Source organism: Colobus angolensis, unplaced genomic scaffold (assembly GCF_000951035.1).
Source record: "Colobus angolensis palliatus isolate OR3802 unplaced genomic scaffold, Cang.pa_1.0 Scaffold17, whole genome shotgun sequence".
Taxonomy (NCBI): Eukaryota; Metazoa; Chordata; class Mammalia; order Primates; family Cercopithecidae; genus Colobus; species Colobus angolensis.
This window is the reverse complement of record NW_012114821.1, coordinates 1,669,788-1,692,992: the sequence shown is the minus strand read 5'-3', so window position 1 is coordinate 1,692,992 and position 23,205 is coordinate 1,669,788. Positions and strand designations below refer to the sequence as shown.

General features: G+C 59.7%; 1 protein-coding gene across 1 annotated transcript in view; it reads right to left on the bottom strand.

The window, feature by feature from the left end:
* Positions 1-23,205, bottom strand: part of ZC3H3 (zinc finger CCCH-type containing 3) — a 105,337-nt gene that overhangs the window by 55,142 nt on the left and 26,990 nt on the right. The window contains exon 4 of the mRNA XM_011938075.1: positions 15,790-15,943. Within this exon, the coding sequence (XP_011793465.1) occupies positions 15,790-15,943 (154 nt within the window). The remainder of the gene's footprint in view (positions 1-15,789; positions 15,944-23,205) is intronic.

The window sequence follows — 23,205 nt, the reverse complement described above, 5'->3', positions numbered from 1 at the left end:
CGGTGATTTATTCAAGCCATTTTTCCGGTGGAGGCTCCCACGCTGTTAAATCAAGCGCCTTGCCAATTAAGTGCTGACTTGGAAAGTGGACGCAATCTTAGCAGACATCCAACCGCAAATTAAACCGTGCCTGACTCTGGGGAGTGGGCGGGGCAGCGGGACGCTTGCTGACTTGCAGGAAAGTCAGGAAAGTGCTGGGTGCATCCTACCCGCCGTGGTCCCAGGGCCTGTCCCTGAGCCACGGGTCTCTGGAACTGCAGCCCCCACCCACATTCCAGGCCACACGGTTCCGGGGAAACACCCTTAGACACCCGTGGCTCCTCAGCCACGCCCAGCAGGCACCTGACACACAGGGCCCTAGCAGGTGCTGGGGACCGTGGAGGTGGTGGGGGAAGGGGGCCATGAGGAAGGTGGGAGCCTCCCCAGCAGCTGGGTGGGCTGCGTGGTGCTCAGCAGCTGGAAAGCCCCCCAGGGCCTGGACCCTGTGGGAGTCTCACCCACAGTCCCATCTCTGAGGGCCCACATAGCAATACAATAGAAAGGAGGTAGGGAGGCCAGGGTTGGGGGCAGCCAGGCTAAGGACTCCCACCCCCAACAGGCCCAGCTCTCCTGAGCACTCCTGTCCCCTGTGGGGGCCTCAGTCCTCTGTCAGGCACTGTCCACATGCCAACTGCAGTGGCCACCCAGGCCCAGTCCAGGGAACCTGCTGCCACCCTCCTCCCCAGTGGGGCCCTGGGACCAGGTAGGCAGATGCCACAGCTACCACAGCACCTGTTCTGGAAGGGTCCCCAGGTCCTAAGTGCACCGCGCCACCCCTGTCCATCTGCCAGATACTCAGCCCAGCCCTGAGAGGTTAATCATGTTTGGGGTGAGATATGACTGGAGGATTGATATATTGGAGGAATTAAATAAGATACTGATGGCTGAGTGCAGTGGCTCATGCCTGTAATCCCAGCACTTTGGGAGGCCAAGGCTGGCAGATCACTTGAGGTCAGGAGTTTGAAACCAGCCTGGCCAACATGGTGAAACCCTGTCTCTACTAAAAATTCAAAAATTAGCTGTGAGTCCGGTGGTGAGCGCCTGTAATCCCAGCTACTCCGGATGCTGAGGCGGGAGAACTGCTTGAGCACAGGAGGCAGAGCCTGTGGTGAGCCGAGAATCGCGCCATTGCACTCCAGCCTGGGCAAGAGTCCGTCTCAAAATAAATAAATAAACAAACTAACAAACAAACATTGACTATGTAAATACTTTACGACCACCTCTAAAAACAAGGTAAAGTGGTATTCAAAATGGCGTTTAGGCCAGGCGCGGTGGCTCACGCCTGTAATCCCAGCACTTTGGGAGGCCGAGGCGGGCGGATCATGAGGTCAGGAGATTGAGACCATCCTGGCTAACACGGTGAAATCCCGTCTCTACTAAAAAATACAAAAAATTAGCCTGGCGTGGTGGCGGGCGCCTGTAGTCCAAGCTACTCGGAGGCTGAGGCAGGAGAATGGCGTGAACCCAGGAGGCAGAGTTTGCAGTGAGCCGAGATCGCGCCACTGCACTCCAGCCTGGGCGACAAAGCGAGACTCTGTCTCAAAAAAAAAAAAAAAAAAAAAGGCGTTTAACTGTGTAAGGCACCCAGGTAGCGCCGGGTGACAAGGACATTTTATTTCTTCCTGTCAGGGGTGGTTTTTCAGTTTCCAGGAATGCCCATGCTTGCCCCTCCCTCCAGGGAGCCCAGGCACCAACTGGTAGAGACACCCATGTCCATGGCTGGGCACACGGGGCAGGAGGGCCCAGGCACGGGGGGCTCTGCCCTCCACAGGCTGAGGGGAATTCCACGGATCCCACAGGAAACCCCGGGGGCCCTTGAGCTCCCTCCCAGAAGGTCCTTGTGTAAACTGAAGGGATGCTCCCTCCGGATTTGTCACCAGACACTCCCTGCAGCCTGTCCCTTCGATGCCACTGCTGGCCCACAGGGAACCATGCTGTGGCCTGCAGTTCTGCCGAGGTGGCAGCAGCATCTCACCAGGGAGCTCCTGCATCCTGTCCCAAGGGTTTGCCCACAATGGCTGGGCGAGGCTCACACCCGCATGACCGCAACAGGAGCCAGCCCGAAAGGGCAAAGCAGAACCTTGAGCCCCACGGCTGGAGACGCAGGGTGCCACACATGGCTCGGGCACATGCCCCATCACCAGCTCCTCAGGCCAGCCCAGCCTGGAGCCATGCATTGGTCACAGTGGCACAGAGAGGACCCCCTGGACTCACGGGTCCCTCTGCCGCCATTGCCCAGCAGGCCATGCTCTCACAGCAGGGATGGGGTGGACTGAGCGGAGGCAGAGGCCGTGCAGGGCTGTGGGGCCGGGTGCAGGGTGGGCCCTAGAGAAGGAGCAGAACAGGGCGTGACTCCCTCAGTCCTCAGGCACAGGACACCCTCGACCCTGGGCCTGGCTTGGACTTCACTCACAGCACCTACTCCTCTTGGCCTCCCACTACTTTGCTGGGAAGCCCTCGGCCACCCTGTTTCTCACAGCCTACCCCATGGGGCGTTGCCTCCACCTGGTGCACCAGGTGCAGCACCTGAGCGTGGCTTGTACCCCAGGGGAGGAGGGCAAAGAAGGAGCGAAAGCAGAAAGAGGGCCCACTACAGAGAGCCGGCCACATGCGTGCAGGCGGGATGGACAGAGAGCCGGCCACATGCGTGCAGACGGGGGATGGAGAGAGAGCCGGCCACATGCGTGCAGACGGGATGGAGAGGAGAAACAGTAAGGAACAGACAGACATGCATGGGACCAGAGCGTGGAGGCCTAAGAGGCACAGGGATGCAGGGACCAGCAGGCCCAGGTCAGGTGGCAGAGCCTGGGGTGGGGGAGGAGTGTGCTGGCTTTGGCGGCCTCCAGGCGCCCCCTCCTCACCAGCCACCCACTGAAAACACCACAGTCAGGGGACACACACCACGGACTGGCCCAGTGAGGGGGATCCGGTGGCGGCCACCTCCCTCCTCCCACCGGAGCCTCAGCATCGGGCCATTCCCAGCGCCCCAGCCCGCCTTATCCCCCACCATCTGGACCCTCAGTCCAGGACACACTGGCCCTGACCCTCTGCAGCACTGACCACAGGACCATCCTGAGCTCCCTGCAAAGAGCTGTCCACCTGTGGGGACAGGAACAGAGCCAGCAAACAGACCTGGACAAAGAGCCACTGCTGGCTTGATGCTCAGCTCCCAAGGGACTGATGCCAGAGGGGCCTGGGGAGGGCCTTACCTTGCACCTACACCTGTGTGAGCACCTGACCGCACGCACTTCCTGCTGGTCAGAACAGCAAAGGAAAAAGGCACCCCGGTTCCAGGGGCTCCCTCTTCAGGGTCCTGTGTCCTGGCCCAGGGGCTCCCTCCTCAGGGTCCTGTGTCCTGGCCCAGGGGCTCCCTCCTCAGGGTCCTGTGTCCTGGCCCAGATCTGCCCTGCCTGGGGTCTAAGATCTCCAGGAAAAAGTCCCTCTCCCTTTGTCCGGAAAAAGTCCCAGAGGATCAGAGGTGTCCCTCAGGGACATCTCCGCCTCGGTGTGGATGCAGGCTAGCTCAGGCCCCGGCAAGACTGGCTCTCCTCCCTCTTCCCTGCCCCAAACCACCAAGGCCGAGGCTGCAAGAGGGCCACACCTGGAGAAGGTGGCAGGTATGCAGGCTCGGGGGGATGCCAGCTCAGCCCTGCTGCCACAGGCACTGCCAAGGACTCCACTCAAAAGCCGAAAGGCCTGCCTGCCTCAAACAAACAGAGAAATAAATAAATAACCACAGCACACTTCAAGACGACTTCCAAATTAAGAGTTGCATCCATGCTGTCAAGCCCCTGCTAGCAGCTTCTGTGGCACCTTCCGTGCAAAACCGTATCTCAGCCCATTTATTAGAATGATGAAGGCAAAAGGGATCTAAAAATTGCACTCCTCCCTTAATGAGCAGCCGAAGGGATCGGTAAGCATAATTTCAGAGGCCAGTAATATTTTATATAATCGCCGAGTGGTTTAAATTGAAAACCCCCAACTGAATCAATATTTACTGCATTGAAACGAAATGAATAGTAATAAGTCACTAAGCTCCCTGTCCTGTTTCATAAAATAAAAAATTATAAAAATGAGCACAGGCACAGGGAGGCCATCACATTAACTTTTACAGCACTTGGGGAGCTGTAACCGCCTGTTCCCATAAAATAAAATTCTAAAAAACCTGCCGGAGTCCTGCCTCAGCAGCACGTGGGAAAGCCTGGGGAGGGGAAGGGAAGGGGAGCTCTGGGGGCCGTCCCCACAGGCCTCCCCAGGGCCAGGATGGGCCCCAAGACCCCACAGGCTGACCATGCCTGGTGTCCACCCACATCCCACACAGAGGCCCAGAACGCCCTGGACCCTCCAGCTCCAGCAGAGACTCCCTGCCACCCTCAGGCCGAACTTCCTGCTTTGATTTCTTTACCAGTTTTCTCAAATTCCAGAGCATCTGAGAGCGTGAATGAGAAGCTCAGGCAACGGGAGCGGTGGCAGCCCGCCAGCTCCCCCTCTGACCAGGCCCCAGGCTCTGGGTGGGAAAAGCACCAACGCCTGCCAGTATGGAGAACGGAGAACGGGGCCCCCTGAGGGGTGAGCACAGGACCCCACCCCACAGTGCAGGAGCCTGTGACCACCCCTGCAAACAGGCTCACACAAGGCCTGGGAAGGAAGGGCAGGGCTTCCAAGCACAGCAGCGCTGGCAGAGCCCAGAGTGAGGGCCAGCCGGAACAGGAGGGAAGCGGCAGGTCGGGGGATGGGGGTGCTGCAGGCAGACACACAAGGGGATGGGAGCACAGGGACACGGCCCCCAGGGGGCCAGGAGCCCCCGCACTCACCCTGAGACCCTGGGCAGGAACAAAGGCCTCATTCCACGGGGCGAGGCTGGCTCAGCAAGGTGGGGAAGGGGGCCTCCTGCAGTGAAGAATGAGGAGCCAGAATATGGGTCACAAACAGGCAAACGGCCTGAGCAGATCTTTCAGACAGGAGGACAACCAACGACCTTGCGTTAGCCCGAGTAAGTACTCAACGTCACTGGACATCAGGGAAACGCCCATTAAAACCACAGCGAGAGGCCACACACATGAGAATGCAGATTAAAAAGCCGACAACACCACGTCTGAGGGAACAGAACGGGTCACGGCACGCTGGAAGGCGGTTTTGTGACTTCGCATCAAGTCAGCAGATGTCTTACGTCCCAGCGATCCCACGTGCAACAGTCATGGAAACACAGGTGTACAGAAAGAGCTGCACAAGGACTCAGCAAGCTTTATTCACAATCATCCCAAACTGCAAGTGACTCAAGTAAAATTAATAAAGTGTGGAACAAGAAAGGAAGGTTCCCTGGCAAAGATGGGAAGTGCACTGTGAAGCCAGCAATGACACGAGCCTGAATCAGGTGCCAAGCGAGTGAGCCAAGCTGGAAGCAATGCAAGAACATCTGACTCCATTTACAGAAGCTCCAGAACAGGCAGATAATCCACAGTGAGAGGATCAGAGCTGGGGCTACCTCTGGGGGTGGAGGCCTCTACTGGGAAGAGGACAGAGAAGAGCAGGGGCGATGTTCTTTATCTCAACGAGGGATGTGCTGCACAGGTGCATGCGTTTTGGGGTTTCTGTTGTTGTTTCTGAGACAGAGTCTCACTTTTTCACCTAGGCTGGAGTGCAGTGTCAGTCATGGCTCACTGTAACCTCGACCTCCTGGGCTCAAGCGATCCTCCTGACTCAGCCCCCTGAGTAGCTGGGGTACAGACGCATGCCACCATGCCTGGCTAATTTTTCTTTTCTTTCTTTTTTTTATTTTTTAAACTGTAGAAACAGACAGCTCACTACGTCGCCCAAGCTGGCCTTGAACTTGCAGGCTCAGCTGTCCTCCTGTCTCTGCCTCCCAAAGTGCTGTGATCACAGGTGCAGGCCTGTAATGCACCTGGTGATGCATCTGTTAGAACACATAGACTGTTAGATTTATACTTCCCACTGTATGTAAATTCTACCTAGAAAAGAACTGTGAACAAATGTGGACCCCTAGTTAGTAGCCCTGCTTTGCTCCGTGGTATCTGTTAATAGTACTGGAACTTGTGTGCTAGGCCTGAGCAAATGAGCAGACAGACTGAGAGAGTGATGCGGCAGCTGTCTCCTGGCTGGAGAAGAGTCAGGAACACGGAATGAGGGAAGGCTGAGTGAACCAGCAGCGGTGGAGTGGAACTCATGCCGTCAGCCTGAGGGTGTGCACGGGAGTGGCAGCAGACACTCAATGCCCTTGTTCTGACTCAAGAGGGCAGCAGCGTGTGCCCCCAGGCCAAGACCTTAGTACCACCGACACCTGTGGCTGTGCGATTCTTGGCCAAGGCGGGCCGAGAGCCACTGCACCCCAAGGAGCCGGGGTTCTGCAGAGAAAGAGCTGACTCCAGGGTGAGCCTGGAGCACCTGCCGTGCAGAACGTGAGGACGTGCCCAGGAATGAGAGGACACATCAAAGGGACACAGGCCAGCCTCAAGCGGCTTCCACCAGCCAAGGCTGGGACCAAGTGAGAACCAAAATCACACGAAACACATCACAGCCCATCAAGTGGAGGAAAATCACCAAGCAGATCACAGCCCATCCAGTGGAGGAAAATTACCGAGCAGATCACAGCCCATCCAGTGGAGTAGGGCTCCTGAGTCCACACCGCTAAAGCCAATCAACAATGATGCAGGGCAAAGCGGACAGGGAAACCACCGCTCACAGGATGGAAGGAGAGGGGAAAGTGAGCCCAACGTCTTGAATGAGCGGACAGAAGTCCAGTAAGAAACAGGATGCTCCCTCAGTCCTCACGCTTCTCCCCAACAATTGCCCAAAGTAACCTGCTCCGCAGAGAAACTGCCGGATGACATAAACCCAGTGGTCAGGCCAACACCGCTGTGCCAGGCAGCCTGAGGCCACACCAGTGCTGCCATGGCCTTCCCGCCAAAATGGTAAATCTGCACCTTATCACAAAAAGACATCAGATAAGCCCAGTGGAAGGGTCACAAAACAGCTGGCCTCTCTTGTCCAGACTCCCAGCCCTTTCTGCACTGGAGAATTGCACGTGGTCACAGAGACATCCCAAAGCACCAGGCTCCAGGGGCACCAAGGCTCCCGCTTCTGTGCAAAAGCTCGTCTACAAAGGAAGAGAAAGCAATACTGCAAATGCGATGAAATATCATATAAACAACTGGTGAGTTTCGGTAAGGGAGTCCTGGGTGGTATTTTTGCAACTTCCGTAAGTGTAAAACTATATCAAAATAAAAAGTTATCCCAAAAAATTAAATGCAAGAAGCTAATTAGGAGAGGAAAGAGGAGAGAGCCCAAGAGCCACACAGCTACTCTCCTCCCTCCCAGGGGTTCCCAGAACAGCCAGGACAGGGAGACTCAGCATCCAGGCCAGTCCCAAGGCTTCTGCACCCACCTGTCCATCAAGCAGCACCGCCTTCCTAATCCCCCCCAACCCCGCTACCAGTCACGGCCACCTCATGCCTGCAGCTGGGTGGGCAGCAGGAGGAAGCTGCCCCCGAAGGTGTAGCCATAAAGCCAGGAGGGCATCCTGGGGTCCACATGGGCCATGAGCTACAGAGCAGTCCCGCCTCTGACAGGCAACAGCCCAGGAGCAGCACCACCTAACCCTGCCCCATCCTGGCAGCTGTGGTCTTTCGGTGCTGACTGCAGCCATCTATAGGCCGAGGTCTTAGTGGAGTCCTGGGGAAGGCAGAGCACAGACGCAATGCTGTGGTCAGGAGGGCCCTGGGTAGCCAGGGGCCAGGGCAAGCCTGGACACAGATTTCATACCTGCTGACCAGCAGCCCCACACAGAAGCTGAACCAGGGCCATCGCTACACGGCTGTCTGGTACGGCCAAGTCCGGGTCCCCTCCGTGGTCTCCGGGTCTCACGTGTGTTACCTGGGCTGCCAGCAGCTCAAGGCCTGGCCAAGTCTCTGCACTTGAACACGCTGTGCCTCCCACAGGGCTTTCTGGGGCTCCCCAGTGCTGTGCCAGCTGCTTCCTTCCCCAAGAGAGTCCCCTCTCTGCCTGACAGGCACCACAGCTACAAAGAGGCCCCAAAAAGCCTGTCCCTAAGTCCCCACGGTGACACAGCTTCCATGCAGGCAGGGCCAGACACAGGGCAGGCCCTCAACACACCACGTGAGCAAATGCGAGTGAAGGAGCCAAGGAGAAAGGCAGAGAAAGGCAGGAACCGCCTGGGCCGCGCACCGGGCACCGAGGCAGGGGCTGTGTCATGCAGCCTGCTGCAGCCACCTGCCTGGGGGACCCTGGAAAGAAGGTCAAGAAGCCAGACCTTGGCCTGAGTGACAGCACCCACAAAACCCAATAGACTCAAGGCTCCTACCCAGTTAAAAAACACAACCCAAACCACCACCCCTCTATGTGAAGCCTTGTCAGGCTGGGTTCTCTCAGAACCTGCAGGGCTAGAGCCTTCCTGCCCTCCTGGCTCGGGGGGAATCAGGAGACCCCGGAACTTAGGGTCACCTGCACCCAGACCCCCTGACCCGAGCCCACAGCCTCTGAGTGTGGCCCGCTCACCAGTCATCTTGCCTCGCCAGCCTGCTGTCCTGCCACGGAGGTGAGGAAAGGCCGTGGAGGCTGTAGTGGCTCCAGGCCGCCCCCAGAGCTGTGCTAGGACATACAGGGTAGGCAGCAGTGCTCCCAACGAGCCTCCTGCCCCACGCAGCCCTGTCCTCCCCGGCTGGAGGGGGTCACCCCGTGTTCTGCCCACTCACTACCTTGGACCTACTGGCCCCCACACTGCTGTGTGGACCAAGCAGCCTAAGGGGGATGGGAACCGGGGGCAGAGGGGTACAGGGCGGGGCAGAGGCAGAGCCATGGCTCAAACACAAGCCACCAATGTGAGCCTCCCCCAAGAAGGGGCTGAGAGCTGCCGAAACCACGCAAGCCACATTTCCCGGCCCTTTGCAGGCCAGGACCACTGCCAAGCCCAGGGTTGCAAACGCCGAAGGACCCCACAGAGGCTCCTGGCTGTGAGGGAAGCCCAAGAGCTAATTTTTTTGTATTTTTAGTAGAGACGGAGTTTCACCATGTTGGCCAGGCTGGTCTTGAGCTCCTGATCTCAAGTGATCTGTCTACCTCGGCCTCCCAAAGTGCTGGGATTATAGGGTGAGCCACTGCACCCGGCCACGTCTGTTAGATGTCAACATAGCTTTGGAGGAGACATTGAACACCAGGGTTTCCAGAGTCGGGCCATGATGGAGTGCTGGGGTTTTTTGTTTGTTTTTGAGACAGGGTCTTGCTCTGTCACCCAGAATGGAGTACAGTGGCATGATCATGACTCACTGCAGCCTCAGCCTCCTAGGTTCAAGGGATCCTCCTGCCTCCTCAGCCTCCCACGTAGTTGAACCCACAGGCACAAGCCATCATGCCCAGCTAACTTTAGTACTTTTTGTAGAGATGGGGTCTCACCATGTTGCCCGAGCTGGTCTTGAACTCCAGGGCTCAAGTGGTCCACCTGCCTCGGCCTCCCAAAGTGCTGGGATTATGGGTGTGAGCCACCATGCCTGGCCACAGGGCACTGGTTTTACATAAGGATTCATCCCAAGTTCCTCTGATTACAGGTGTGAGCCATCATGCCCGGCCACGGGGCGCTGGTTTTACATAAGGATTCATCCCAAGTTCCTCTGACTGGCACACCCTGCAGGGCACATCAGAAGATGGCGAGAACACTGCTGCGGACTGAATGCTTGTGTCCCTCAAAACCCGATGCTGAAGCCCTGGCCCCAGCGGGATGGTGTGAGAACGCAGGGCCTTCAGAGGTGATGAGGTGAAACGGTTCTGAGGTGGGACCCTCGTGATGGGACAAGCATCCTCATGAGAGACCCCGGGGTGCACACACACTCACCACGCTCTCCCTGCCTCTCTCTGGGCCATGTGAGGATGCGTGGGAAGACAGCTGTCTGTAAACCCAGAGGAAGTCCCTCGCCAGACACCAAGTCTGCCCAGCACCCTGGTCTCGAACGTTCGACCCAGGACTGTGAGAAGTCAGCGTCTGCTGAAGCCCCAGTCTGTGCTACTGTGTGACACGGCCCCGGCTGACAAAGATAGTGCCCAAACCAGAAGACTGGCAAGAGGCGGGGCAGGGTGGCTGGTGTCCCAGGAGGCTGTGCAGGCACACCTGCTCATTAAGGAGACACGCACGGGGAGCGCAGCATCGTGGTGGGGACCCCTCCCTTCCCCGGGCTGAATTCCTCTTTAATGAGGCGTCACTTTGGAGAAGCGTTTCAGGGCCCTTCAAAATCCTGGCCTAACCCTCGTCAAAACTGCACAGATTACTTAAGATTTACCGCACAGACACAAAATAAAATAAAATAAAATAAGGCAGCCCAGCGAGAGGCAGCCCCATGACAGGACCATTTGTAGTCAGGATGGAAAAGCCTCCGATTCATCTGCTTAAGCGCAGCGGCTTCTGTTTATTTCGCACTTTCATGTCAAATGAATTTGGAAAGAGAAAAAAGGTGACAGGCAGTTAGGGATATAAGTCACATTTCAGCTTCAGTTCAGATTAATGAACTTGCTGGAGCTGGTGAGGGCACCAGCAAATCCACAAATCTCAGAACAAAAAAATTAAATCCCCTCAGCAGAGCCTGAGGCTTCAGGGTGGCTCCTCCAAAACCCTTCACTGACCTTCTGCCTCGCACCCCTGCATCCCAGGCCCTCTGAGCTTCTGGGCTGGCACCAGGCCTGGCACCCCCAAGACAGGCTTCACCTCAAGGCAGCAGTCCTGGGTCCAGGGAAGGGCTGGCCAGGGCCAGCTCTCAGGGACCACTGTGGCAGGGCCAAGGTGCGCGTAAAGCAGCAGTACAGTAAGCTCCCAGCGTCCCCGGGCCAGAGCAACAGCCCCTTCCTGTGTATTGGACAGATGTGACGGGCACCACACTCAGCAAAACAGCCCAGTCCCATGCCTCAGCTTCTGGGGAGAGATGGCACATGGCCGGCACACCACCAGCATGACCCTGTCAGCTGTTGCCCCGCCCCAAGCAGCCACATGGCCGGGCATCTGGAGGCAAGGGCAATGCAGCCTCTGATGGGAGCAGAGGTGGCACCATGGATGCCACCCCTTGAGGCAGGAGTCCCGTCCTGCCCGTGGCACACAGGCACTGCTCCTTTTCTCCTCCCACCCTCTGCCCCACCCCAGCCTCTATGCATGATGTCTGGAACACACCTCAATGGTGTGTCCATCCTCAGAGGCCTGGCTGGCAGCACGCAGAAGCCCCAGGAGTTGCTGCCCAGCAGCCTCTGCCTTCTGTCTGACGACGAGCACCAGCCGGTCACAAACCGGAGGCCACCAGCCAGCACCCAGCCATCTCCCCACCACTACCTTCTCCAGCACCCAGCCATCTCCCCACCGTCTCCTCTAGGACCCAGCTGCCTCCCACCACCTCCTCCAGCACCCAGCCGGCTCTCCACCGCCTCCTCCAGCACCCAGCCATCTCCCCACCACTACCTTCTCCAGCACCCAGCCATCTCCCCCACCACCACCTCCTCCAGGACCCAGCCATCTCCCCACCGCCTCCTCCAGCACCCAGCCGGCTCCCCACCGCCTCCTCCAGCACCCAGCCGGCTCCCCACCGCCTCCTCCAGCACCCAGCCGGCTCCCCACCGCCTCCTCCAGCACCCAGCCATCTCCCCACCACCACCTCCTCCAGCACCCAGCCATCTCTCCACTACCACCTCCACAGCACCCAGCCATCTCCCCACCACCGCCTCCTCCAGCACCCAGCCATCTCCCCACTACCACCTCCACAGCACCCAGCCATCTCCCCACTACCACCTCCACAGCACCCAGCCATCTCCCCACCACCACCTCCTCCAGCACCCAGCCATCTCCCCATGGCCTCCTCCATGTCCAGGCCCAGAGAAAGCCACTGACAGGGAGGCCTCAGCCCCTATTACAAACCCAGCCATCAGGGGGCCCCGATGCTGTCCACATGGGCCCATCAGGGGCCCCTGCTGTCCACCAGGCCGACAGTAACTTTCTACTTAAATTAGGAGAGGGAGGGAGAAGTCACGTGTGCCAAATCACCCCCTGGGACAGGGCAGAGGCCTAGGCTCAGGCCAGGCACCCACTTGCCCACCCTCCCTCCCTCAGGCTGCAGGCAAGGGGAGTTTCTAGAGCTTCCCAGAGGAGGGAACAGGCCTAATCACACTGAGCCCTCCCCACCGCCCAGGGCAGAGCTAGGGCCAATAGCTCAGGGCCTGGGGCTCTCCAACCGAAAGCCGAGAGGAGCTGCAGAGGGGTCCTGGGGGCTCATGGCCAGAAGGGGGGCCCCCTCTGTTGCCTCCTCAGGGCGGTGCAGTCCCCACCATGAGCATCACAGCTGAGGGGAGGGGAAAAGAGGGGAGGTGAGGTCCCAGAGACAGGGACAGAGACAGGACAAGGTGAGGGCTGTTGTCAGCAGCAGAGCTGTGCAAGCTTCACTGTGGAAGCCTGTGTTACTGCTTCTTGTCCCCACCTTGGGCAGGGCCCAGTCCCATTCCTCTCAGGACAGGGGTGGCAGAGGTCCTGCCCCCTCCTCTGTCTTTGGGGTTCCAGCTCAGGACAGGGCCTAGAGACCCTACCATTTCCCATGGCACAAGCAGGCAGGGACAGGATGTCAGGTTTGCACTGCACTGTGCTGCCCCCAACCACACCCTGCCCAGGATGCTCAGCCACTCCCAGCAGCAGTCCTGGGATCTTCGTGTGCATCCTGGGGCGGGGTCAGCCTGGCCTTCACACACATCCCAGGGCCTTCCCTCGACACTCAGAGCCCCCTGGGCCTCGCTGTGCTCCCCACTGCTGTCCCCTTGCCGGGTCTCTGCCAGCGGTTCCCTCTCCTCCCAGAGCAGCGCGCGCTGTTGGCCTCGTCCATCTCCCAGGAGCTGGGGGCTTCATGGAGAGCAGCTCCGGCTCCATGCTCGGAACTCGCGGGTCCGCTTCAACAACAGAGAAAGATGCCGAGGCGCTGAGGGGAAGACGCCCCAAGTATACACATGACTTCCTCTCAGGGCGACCAGATCTCCAATCACAGTGAGGGGTCGGCCGGGAGCATCCCACACCACCACACCAGCGCTATCCCTCAGCAGCTAGCCACCCTGCCTCCCTCCCCTCCCGCGTGTCCACCAGCCCCTGCCAACTGTGACCACCGTGGCTTCCAGGACTGCTGGGGCCTGCCCGCCAGCCCCTCCAGGGATGGGTGAGGGAGCTGGGGCCCAAGGAGAGCCCTGGTCTCAGGCTCCAGCCAGCCAAATGGCAGGACAGCCTGCCTTCTTCCTCTCCATGGCAGCCCTTAGTCTATGGTGGCCTGGGCCTGCCCAGGGAGGGCTGAGGGTTCAGTCACATGCAGGCAGCCCTGGCTCTGATGGAGCACGGGAGATGGCGCATGGGCCAGGCCAGACCAGCCGCTGGCCCAGACAGGCCCTTTCTGCCTCAACAACCCAGAGCCCAGGCATGTGTACAGCCAACAGCAGGCCAGGCAGCCATGCTAGGACGCAGGTGACCCCGGGCAAGGAAGGCCCAGCCCGCTGGTGGCCATTCTTCCCAAGGTTTCCTAAGAGTCGTGCCCCTCAGCTCAACACCCTCCCCGCCGCACCCCCACACCCACAAGCCCAGGGCTCAGGCCCCGAAGGGTCCCAGATGCCTGGCAAGGGGTGGAACAGGACTGGGCTGAGGCGGTCAGGAAAGCGGGGAGGGCCCCTCACACACCTCCTTAGCCACATGTGCATCCTAGGGTGGGCTCAGCCTGGCCTTCACACATAGAGAAGACACTGAGGCCTGGAGCCCATGGCCACCAACCACAGCCAGGGCCTCCAGGGGTGGGCTGAATTCAGGCTCCTGGTGCTGGGGGTCTTGATCCATCAAAGGCGGGGTCTACTCCACCTCCTACCCACCCATGCCTGTGGTCCAGCCCTTACACCAGGACACTCAGAGAGTAACGGCCGCTCCCTGCAGGGGAGCTGGCCAGGCTTCGCTTTGGAAGAACAGGGAGCTTGGAGGGAGCCTCTCAGCTGACCCGCGGCTCTCAGCTACACGGCACCGACAGGAGGCCCTGGGTGCTGGGCCGGCTGCCACCTCCTCCTCCTCCCGGCCTCCTCAGCCCCAGGGCCCCGGCACCCGTTTCTGTGCAACAACACCGTCAGGACCTCCTGAGCAGGCCCAGCTACAGGACTCAGACCAGCTGGACCCAAACCGGAGGCCTTCTCAGCCTTCAGAATCCCGAAGGAGAGGCCCTGCTGGGTCCACCCTGAGGACAATCATCACTCAGCCCCCAGCCGCACCCCTGGGAGAGATGGACCCTCGACGTCGGGCTGACGACGACCACAGGACGGGGAGCAGGAGCGGAGAATCCATAAATCTGAACCTCATTCCCGATGATCTGGGGCTCTTATTAAGTAAATTAATTTAAGTTAATTTAGCTCGATCATGACTCCCGATCACAGTGATTTAGTGTGGGGGAAATTGCATTAGGAAAGGCCATGCTCACCAGATAGAAGAACGGAAGAAAATTAGATCCACTTAGCAATGTGAATTAATATGGAAATAGCAGGTGTAAATTTAACCTTATCGAGAGAATAAAAATTATCTTCATAAATTTGTAGAAATAGCCCCCGAGATGCTTATAAATCTATTTAAAACAAAAATATTACAAAAAGTGCAGTAAAATTAATTTAAAATATACTCCAGCTATTGCCTCCAGAAAAGTCAGCAGCAGGGCCAAGCTGAGTGTGGCCGGGTGATATGGGAGGCAGCAGGACACCGCCTGGCGGGCTCGCCAGCTGGCTGACCTGCCACAGGGCCCCAGAGCTAGACAGGGCTGCCCATACTGGTCGGTGGATCCCCTGGAGTTAGCCTCAGGCCTGGAAACCTCTGGCCAGCAGCAGGGAACCGCCAGACAGCTACGGTATGGCGGGTGGCCATTCCCTGGACTATAGCTGCTCGCCCCGAGGCCCTGCCCACCATCTCTGGCCCATGCCACTCCCCCAGGAGCAGGCTCCCTCAGGGAGGGTCAGAAGACAGAGGGAGGGGTCTGCCACTGTCTGCTTCCCGCCAGGGCTATCACCCTCTCCCGATCCTGGAGATGGGGCACCACCACCACAGCAAAGGAAGGGGCCAACCCCCTAGGGCCAGGCCTCCTGAGGCCCAGAGACTGAGCAACCTCCACTGAGCAGGTGGCAAAGCCTCCTGGGGTGGGGGCCCCAGGAAGGCAAAAGCCGATCCCCGCTGACAGAGCTGCCCTCCCAGCCTGCATCAAGGTCAGAGTGCGAGTGGGGGTCAGACCACAGGCAGGCAGCCAGCAGCAGGGCAAGGAGGAGCTCACACCACCACCTTGACAATTATACATTGACAGCTTCCAGACAGGCCGCTGAAGGCCCAGCCTCTCCCACCAGAAGCTTCTCCCTAAGAGATGCTCAGACAGCACCTGGCGTGGGCCCTGACTGTCCGGGCCGCGGAAGCTTCCATGGCACAGAGCCCTCACCAGCTAATAGGCTTGCTGAGAACAGCAGGGCACGTGTGCGTGTGTGTCCGTCCGTCTTCATGTGTATGTGGTATTCACAGGCTGGCCTCCTATTTGGTGCAGAAATTGCTAAAGACACAGAAAAATCAGGCTGGTCCCCAGCCAACGAGCCAAACACCAAGCAGTTCTGGGATGCGCTCAGCTCCCCCTGGCCCTCGGGTTCCACCCCGCAGCCCTCAGGGCAGGGCCAGACTGCCCAGTCCCCATGCCTGCAGGAGCCCAGAGGAAGCCTTCCTACCTGGATAGTGAGAGCCGCCGGGCCCGCCAGGAGGGCAGAGACAGGGGGAAGGGCGGGGCGCTGAGAGGCGAGGCCGGCGTCTTCTTGACAATGCGGTAGCGGGTCTTGATCACCTTGCTGGTGGGTGGAGTCTGCACGGCATGCAGGCTGGATGCTGCAGAGAAAACCCAGGGCACAGACATGGGTCAGGGAAGGTCGGCAAGGGCAGGGTCAGAAAGGCTGCCCACAGTGCCAGCTCTGCCCACCACCTGTGCCAGAGCCTGAAGACTCTCCATCGCCCCGTGGATAAAACTCTCAACCCATGTGGCACACATATCCCCAGGGTGCCTGGCAGCCGACGCTTCAGGAGCTAGCCAGTGCAGCCTCTAGGAGAGGTGGGCACCAGCCCCTCACACCCTCTAGCCATCTGGAGAAGCAATGGAATGCCCACAGGAAAACCAGGAGAAGCCAGGGGCCTGGCAGCTGGGGACGCCTTGGAGGCCCCTAGACAGTATCCGCACCAGGCAGACTTGAGGTGGCTGAGTGACTGCCAGCAGGGCAGTGAGGCAGGCAGATGGGCCACCTCACCCAAGCCAGAGGTGGGGGGTTGGGAGGCTCCTGGCCTGTGCCCTGCACACGGGAGGGCTGCTGGAGCACTCACCACACGGGAGGGCTGCTGGAGCACTCACCACACGGGAGGGCTGTGCACACGGGAGGGCTGCTGGAGCACTCACCACACGGGAGGGCTGCTGGAGCACTCACCACACGGGAGGGCTGCTGGAGCACTCACCTCCTCAAGCGGCACCTCCTCACCTCCATGCCCAGACGGATTTACGTACTTAATCACTGTTTTCATAACATTTTGCAGGGTGATAGACACAATAGCTTTTTTCTTGCTGAACGTTTCATGCAATTCACAGGAATCTATTGTCCGAGTTCCCTTCCACTTGATAGCTGGCAATTTACCCACAGCTTTGAGGGTTGCATCTAATTGCCTAACTTGCATCGTGTACAGCTCTGGCTGCCCTGATCATTAAAGCTAACCCAGTAGCGGGTGCAGGCCCGCCCTCCCAACAGCTCCCCTTGAAGCCCAAGGCTCAGGGGCTGCTGCAAGAGGCCCCGGCCCCCTCCACCCCACTTAGGGTCGCCCACAGGAGGCCCCCGCCCAGCCCAGCCCAGCGGACCTCACCTCCTTCCAGTCAGGGCACAGGGGCCCCTGACTGCCCCCAAGCCCCAGGACACACCCTCTTGGCCCCCACAGCCAAATAGCCCTCGAGGCACCCTGCTCCTTGGAAAGGACCAGTAACTGTTACCATTTCCCCAATTCTTTTCCAGAGCCCTAAACACAATGGATCTTGAGCAGGCAGGGTCCCTCCTGGAGGCCTCACTTCTGGCCCATCTCTCCACAGGCTCCCTCACTCTCCTGCCCGCACTGCCCTGTCCAGATGTCGGCAAAGAGCCCCTCCCTCCGGCGTTTCCCCAGCACCATCCAAGCTGCAGCCTCTACCAAGGCACCTGTCAGCCTGCACGGGAGCAACTCAGGAACACTTGGCCCCAACACGGCATCAAAGCCTTCCCAAGACCCCCCCCGAGGCCACATCAGAGAGTCTGCCAAGTGAATTTTCAAGGTCTTACAAGCAAGGAGAGACCAGCAAAAAAATCAATAATAGCTTGTTTCAACTAAGCGCTGGAGAACATAAGAAGTCCTTAAGTTATCAATTACCCTGTGGTGACCTCCCCACCTTCCAGCCCTGCTGCAGGCTCCCTGCTTCTGCCTGAGGAGAGCAATGGGCTGCCCAGCTGCTCCTGCCCCACCTGGGCCAAGCTGGGGGCCAGCCTCGGCACCTGGGCAGTCAGGGCACCCACTGGAGCACCGCCAGCCGTGGGTCCAGGCCTCGGGGCTGCCACCTGCCCACCCCTAACCCCAGAGTACCCAGGTGACCCACTTGCCAGCCTGCAGCCTGCTTCCCACCACGGCTTCCCACAAGCCTCCCAGGCCGCCCAGTGCCCGCTGCTCTGGGACGTAGAGCCTGGGACGACGCTGTCCCCCTTGGAGCCACAGCGCGACAAAGCCAGGGTGCAGTCCTGCTCGGAGGCCAGGCGGGGCCAAGCAAGGCAGGAGGGACACTGGGCCACACTCAGGCCCTGGGGGTTTGTGTTCCCCTCATCAACCTCTTTCCCCAAATTCTGAGCGCAGGAGCCCCCAGACCTGGCCCAGTTCTATCCCCGTCGCCAAGTGCACAGCATCCCTTTGGCTAAAACCACCTCTAACCTTGGGGAGCACAGCTCGCCCTCCCTCCCAGGCGCTCCCTCCCAGGTCCAGCACATGCCAAGTCCTCTAGGAAGTCCCAGCCCCCACTGCACACAGGACCAGACTCTGCAGTCTAGGACACTTCTGCCCAGGAGGGGCAGCTTGGGGCAGGCAGGGTCTGGCAGGCGGCGGCACCATGATCACACTCCCGCGCGGTGCTGGTAACAGTCAGGTCAGGCTTCTTTGCCTTACTGTGTGTTACTTCCCCTCCTGAAAACCACACGGTCATAACGCGGCCCCAACCTCTTGTCACAACCTACTCCGGCTGGGCAGGTATGTTCTGCACATGTCACCTAGATAGACCCCTCTCCCACAGGCCCTAGCAGAGTGGGGGCACTTCGAGGGGCTCACAGTGGGAAGGCGGCAGCCAGTGTGGGTCCAAGCTGAGCTCTAGCCTGCAACCCACCCCCACAGCAGGGTCGTGTCCCCCACAGCCTGGCCCTGCAGGCCACGGGCAGTCCCTGTCATTCCCAGATGGGCAGCTCGGACAAGCTCATGACAACCCAGGACAGGCAGGGCACAGCCGGACAGAGGGGTAGTGGCAGATGAATTCTGAGCTGGGCCCCCAGCGGCTGGCAGGAGCAAGGGCACACAGACCCAGAAAGTCAGGGCTGCAGGAAGGAAGCGTCCCTCCCCGGCCCTGTTCCCCAGGGTGTGCAGCAATGGCGTGGGCAGGTGGCAAGGCTTGGGAGGCTGCAGGACGCTGCTCTGTGGCCAAGAAGGACCCAGGCAGAAACAGGCCTCTGCCCTCCTCCCTGAGGACACAGCCCAGGCCCCCATCCCTCCTGGCTGGCTGGGGTTTGTGTAGATAATCATGTTATTTAGATAGGATGTTGGTTTAATTCCCTTCATTACAGACTTTCAGGGGTGTAATTTTTTTTCTCCACGTGACGCATTCCCGTGGCACACTCGGCGCACGTCGAGCCCCTTGCGCCTTTATTGCCGGCAATGCCCTGGCCCGCGTTATCAGCCCCGCACACACAGCCCTCTCCGCCTGCCATCAAGAGGTCACTTCTAATGACTAATCGATCTCATTAGCTTTCCTAATTAAAAACTTTACTACCGCAATGGAAGACAAACTACAAAAAAACTGCTGGCATCATATGTGAATGGGATATGAGCCCATCCATCAGCAGGGTTTGAGCTCTTGCACACGGCACCACCTCGGGCCAGGGGCCAGGTGGGGCAGCCCTCAGGCACCCCAAGAGCCCTCCTGTGTACCAAGCACCACATGCCCAACGATGCACCGTCAGGAGGGTGGCAGCTGAGGCTGGGCCCGGCCATCAGGGGTCCAGGAGTCTGGTCCCACCCCCGGCATGAGCTGCTCCTGCAGAGCCTGGCCCTGCCCACCCAGCTCACTCTCCTCGGACAATTCCAACACAGATGGCTGATCTGATCAGATGGAGGTTGCAGCCTTTCTCTGTTTTACACGGAGCAGGAGTTGAGGGAGAGTTCAGATTTTTATGGAACTTCAAAGGGAAATAACTAGGAAGAAAATGAGTTGCCAATTTCACAATTGGTTAATGAATAAGAAGATGAAACTAGAATTACTACTCTGTGCAAAGAACTGTTTGAGGCTGTCAAGCAGGAGAGAAGGCGGCTCCACCACCCCACTGTCCAGCCCACCAGGGCCAAAGTGAGTGTCCCGGGGAGCTGTCCAGCTGTCTGTCCAGCTCCCAGCCTGCCGATGGGAGCAGGACCAACGCCATCAGGCAGGGCCTCGCCCATCAACTGAGGCAGAGACCCAGAAAGCCTCTGGCCCCAGGGCAGCATCCACCAGCCCCTGGGCCTCATGCACAGGGGGCTACAGAGATGGGAGCACCAAGGCCTCCAGAAACAGCAGGCACAAGAGGTGGCCCTGGTGCAGACCGGCCCAGCGCAGACAGCAGAACTGTCACTGCCAGGCTGCCGGCCCGAGTTGGCCCTGGTGCAGACCGGCCCAGCGCAGACAGCAGAACTGTCACTGCCAGGCTGCCGGCCCGAGTTGGCCCTGGTGCAGACCGGCCCAGCGCAAAGACAGCAAAACTGTCACTGCCAGGCTGCCGGCCCAAGAAAGTACCCTGGTTCTAGAAGCCCCTTCCCCAAGCCTCCGCAGACTTCATCCCAGCTGGGGAGTGGGGACAGTTGAGCAGGAGGCCAAAGACTGGCATAAAATTTGCTGGAATCGGCCATAGCCACCCCCACAGCAGCAGACAGGACGGTGCTGGGCCCATGAAGGGATGATGTTGACTTGCCCAACAGACACCTCGCACCACACCACATTCCTGAGAGAAGTGGCAGCAGTGAGCAGCCAGAATGGGCCAGGCCCACAGAACAGGCCTGGGGCAGCCCAGACCCTGCATGCTAGGAGAGCGAGCAGGGAAGGGGCCAGTCCAGGTGCAGCCCCCGGGGCTGCTGCAGCGCTGCCCAGGGTGATGGATGGCTGTGGGCCATGGGCATTCCAGCCAGTCAGGCCCCCCATCCCTAATTCCTGACAATTCCACCTTCTCTGTACATTACCTGATCTGCTTTTTATCAACAGTTGCCCTGGCACCTCACCATCTCCACACTGCCTATGCCCTTCTCTGACTAATGGCAGCTTAAACACCTGCAAACCCACTTCTCCTGGTGTCTGTGACCTAATTCTGTGTCTTTCCAGTCCTGTTGTAGTTTTTGAGAGGTGGTGCCAACTCTGTGCCAGCCCAGGTCTCTGGCCCCAGTGCCCTGAGCACAAGGCAGGAGGGGCCGGGCAGCAGCACAGACTAGGGATGGCACCTTCCAGTAGGGCCACGAGTGTCCCACAAGCAAGCAGGACACAGCCTAAAGAGAGGGCAGGAGGCCCTGTGCCGGTCCCAGAAACCTGAGTTCGCGAGGCCCCCCGACACAGCTCCAGTCACACTCCCGGCCCCACTCACCGGCCAGGCCTGGTCCTCTCTCCCTCCGGCACAGCCTGACCAACCCAGAGCTCGGGGGTTGCGCCTTCAGCCCCACAGCCACAAGAGGGCGCCAGGGACGAGGCAACGTCTCCCAGAGAGCAGAGTTCCCACGATGAATCGCCTAATTAGAGCTGTGATTACAACAGAGAGTGCTCAGTGGCGCGGGGAACCCCAGGAAGTGCCTGGAATGAGCAGAGCCTGGGGTTCCTGAGAGAGGAGACAGCAGGGCACAGGCCCAGGACTAGAGGAGTAGGGGCTGCAAGAGCCTGGGACAGCCTGGGCGGGGGGTACCCAGGCACTGGGGGCACTGGGAGTCACGCCCAGGCCTACCCTGTGCTCCTGCCTGGCTGGCACCATGCTCACACCTGCGGCCTCAGCTGGCTCCACAGCCTCTGGTACCACGCCGCCCTCAGGAAGCACCTGCCAAGCGCAGGCCACACCTTCCACCCCTGCAGGTCCAGCTCAAAGGCCCCTCACACCCCCACCCCTCCCAACTTGGCTAGGAGACTGCTGAGGGGCAAAGGCAGGGGAACAGGGGGAGCCCCAGGGAACGGGGCAGGCAAGTTCCAGACCAGCCGACAGGGCAGGTGAGCCCAGAGGCCCCATCTCCTCTGCTGCAGCTGGCAGGTGATCCTGCCCCCACCAAGGCTGCTGAACACCCAGCACCAGGCCCCACGCTGGAGGCTCACGGAGTCCCGTCAGGCAGCGTCCCTGACAGCGGCTGATCACGCTCTTGGAGAAACAGCCATGAAAACTCCAACAGAGCATGTGGCCTATGTTCCCGAGAGACCCGGGCTCTCGCATTTCAGACCATGACGTATGTCTGGGTGGTGTGCAGACCCCCGGGCCTGGTAGGGGCACAGCACCTGCCACTGCAGCCAATCAGAGGTAGCGTTCGCAGAACTGTCTCTCGCTGAAGGCAGCTCAGGTAACAGTTCTCGCTATTCCTGAGGCAGGAGGCTCTGCCCATTGTGAGCACAGATGCCCTTCCCTGCACAGCCCAGGCCTAGTCTGGGGCACCTCCTGGAAGGCACCCGGGCCTGGCAGCTCCTACAGCCTTTGCTGAGGCTGATGGGAGTGGACAGGGTGGCCCAGCCAAGGTGAAGGGCTGTGGAGAAGCTGAAACCAGCGAAGCTCGCCAGGGCCTGACCACCGAGGGTCCCTCCACCAGGCCCTTTCTGAAGTTTGGCCCAGTCTGAGTTGTCCCCTGGAGCCACACGGTCACCACCTTGGTAGCCTGGTGCTCACCCCCAGCACTTCCACGCGCTAGGTCCTGAAGGTGGCGAGGCCAACACTACACTGGGGTGACATAGGTTCTGGCCTCCAAGGAAGGGTGGGCAGACCCCAGGGGCCATCAGGAGCGGCTTCCCCGAGGTCCACCATGTGCAGGGGGCAGTGAGGTCAAACAGGAGGTCTCTGGCCCTCAAGTGCCACCATGAGGTCCACAGGAGACTGCCTGCTCTCACAGGAGCCTAGGCCATCGGTCCCCACCATTCCCACCTGGGTTGCCACTGCAGAACCCACCCTGGCTCGGGCCCTTGTCTCCCCAGTGTCTGCAGCGTCTACAATGGAGCTGGCCTGGAGCCACTGGCCCACCCAAGGCCTGCCTGCCAGCGTCCACTTGGTGTCACCACACACCAAGCCTGATCCTGCCGGGACACACAAGTGCACTCAGGAGCACACGCGCAGAGACTGACACGCACATGGCGGGCGGTGGGCATGCACACAGGCGTGAGCACACGCGCATGGTCATTCCCGATCCTGTGGTTCTCGCCCCTAGCAGCCAGGACGGGGCCAGGTTGCTCACCCCACAAACCTGTACCCGCCTCTCGCTTCCCCTCAGGCCCTCGAGTTTCGTGCTGAGCCAGGCTGTGTAGCTCAAATGCGGCCCAACCCAGGAGCTGGGCTCACCGCCTGGACAGGCACCTGTGGGCACCCATCTGCAGGACCAACAGCCTCATTTCTACTGACACCTGGTGAAGTTAGGGGCTGCATGGCCACTCTCCAAGGCCACTCTCCGAGGCAGGACAGGAAAGCCTCCCTGGTTTTTTGTCTGTTTCTTCTCTCTGCCCTCCTCAGTCCCCTCCCTGTCTGGCCCATGTGCAGCTAGGCCCAGCCGCCGCAACTGCTGTGGTCCTGGGTGTCTGCTCCCGTAGGACGAGGCCTGTGCCCGGCCAGTGCCCCCCACCATCCTGTGGACACACCCCTCAG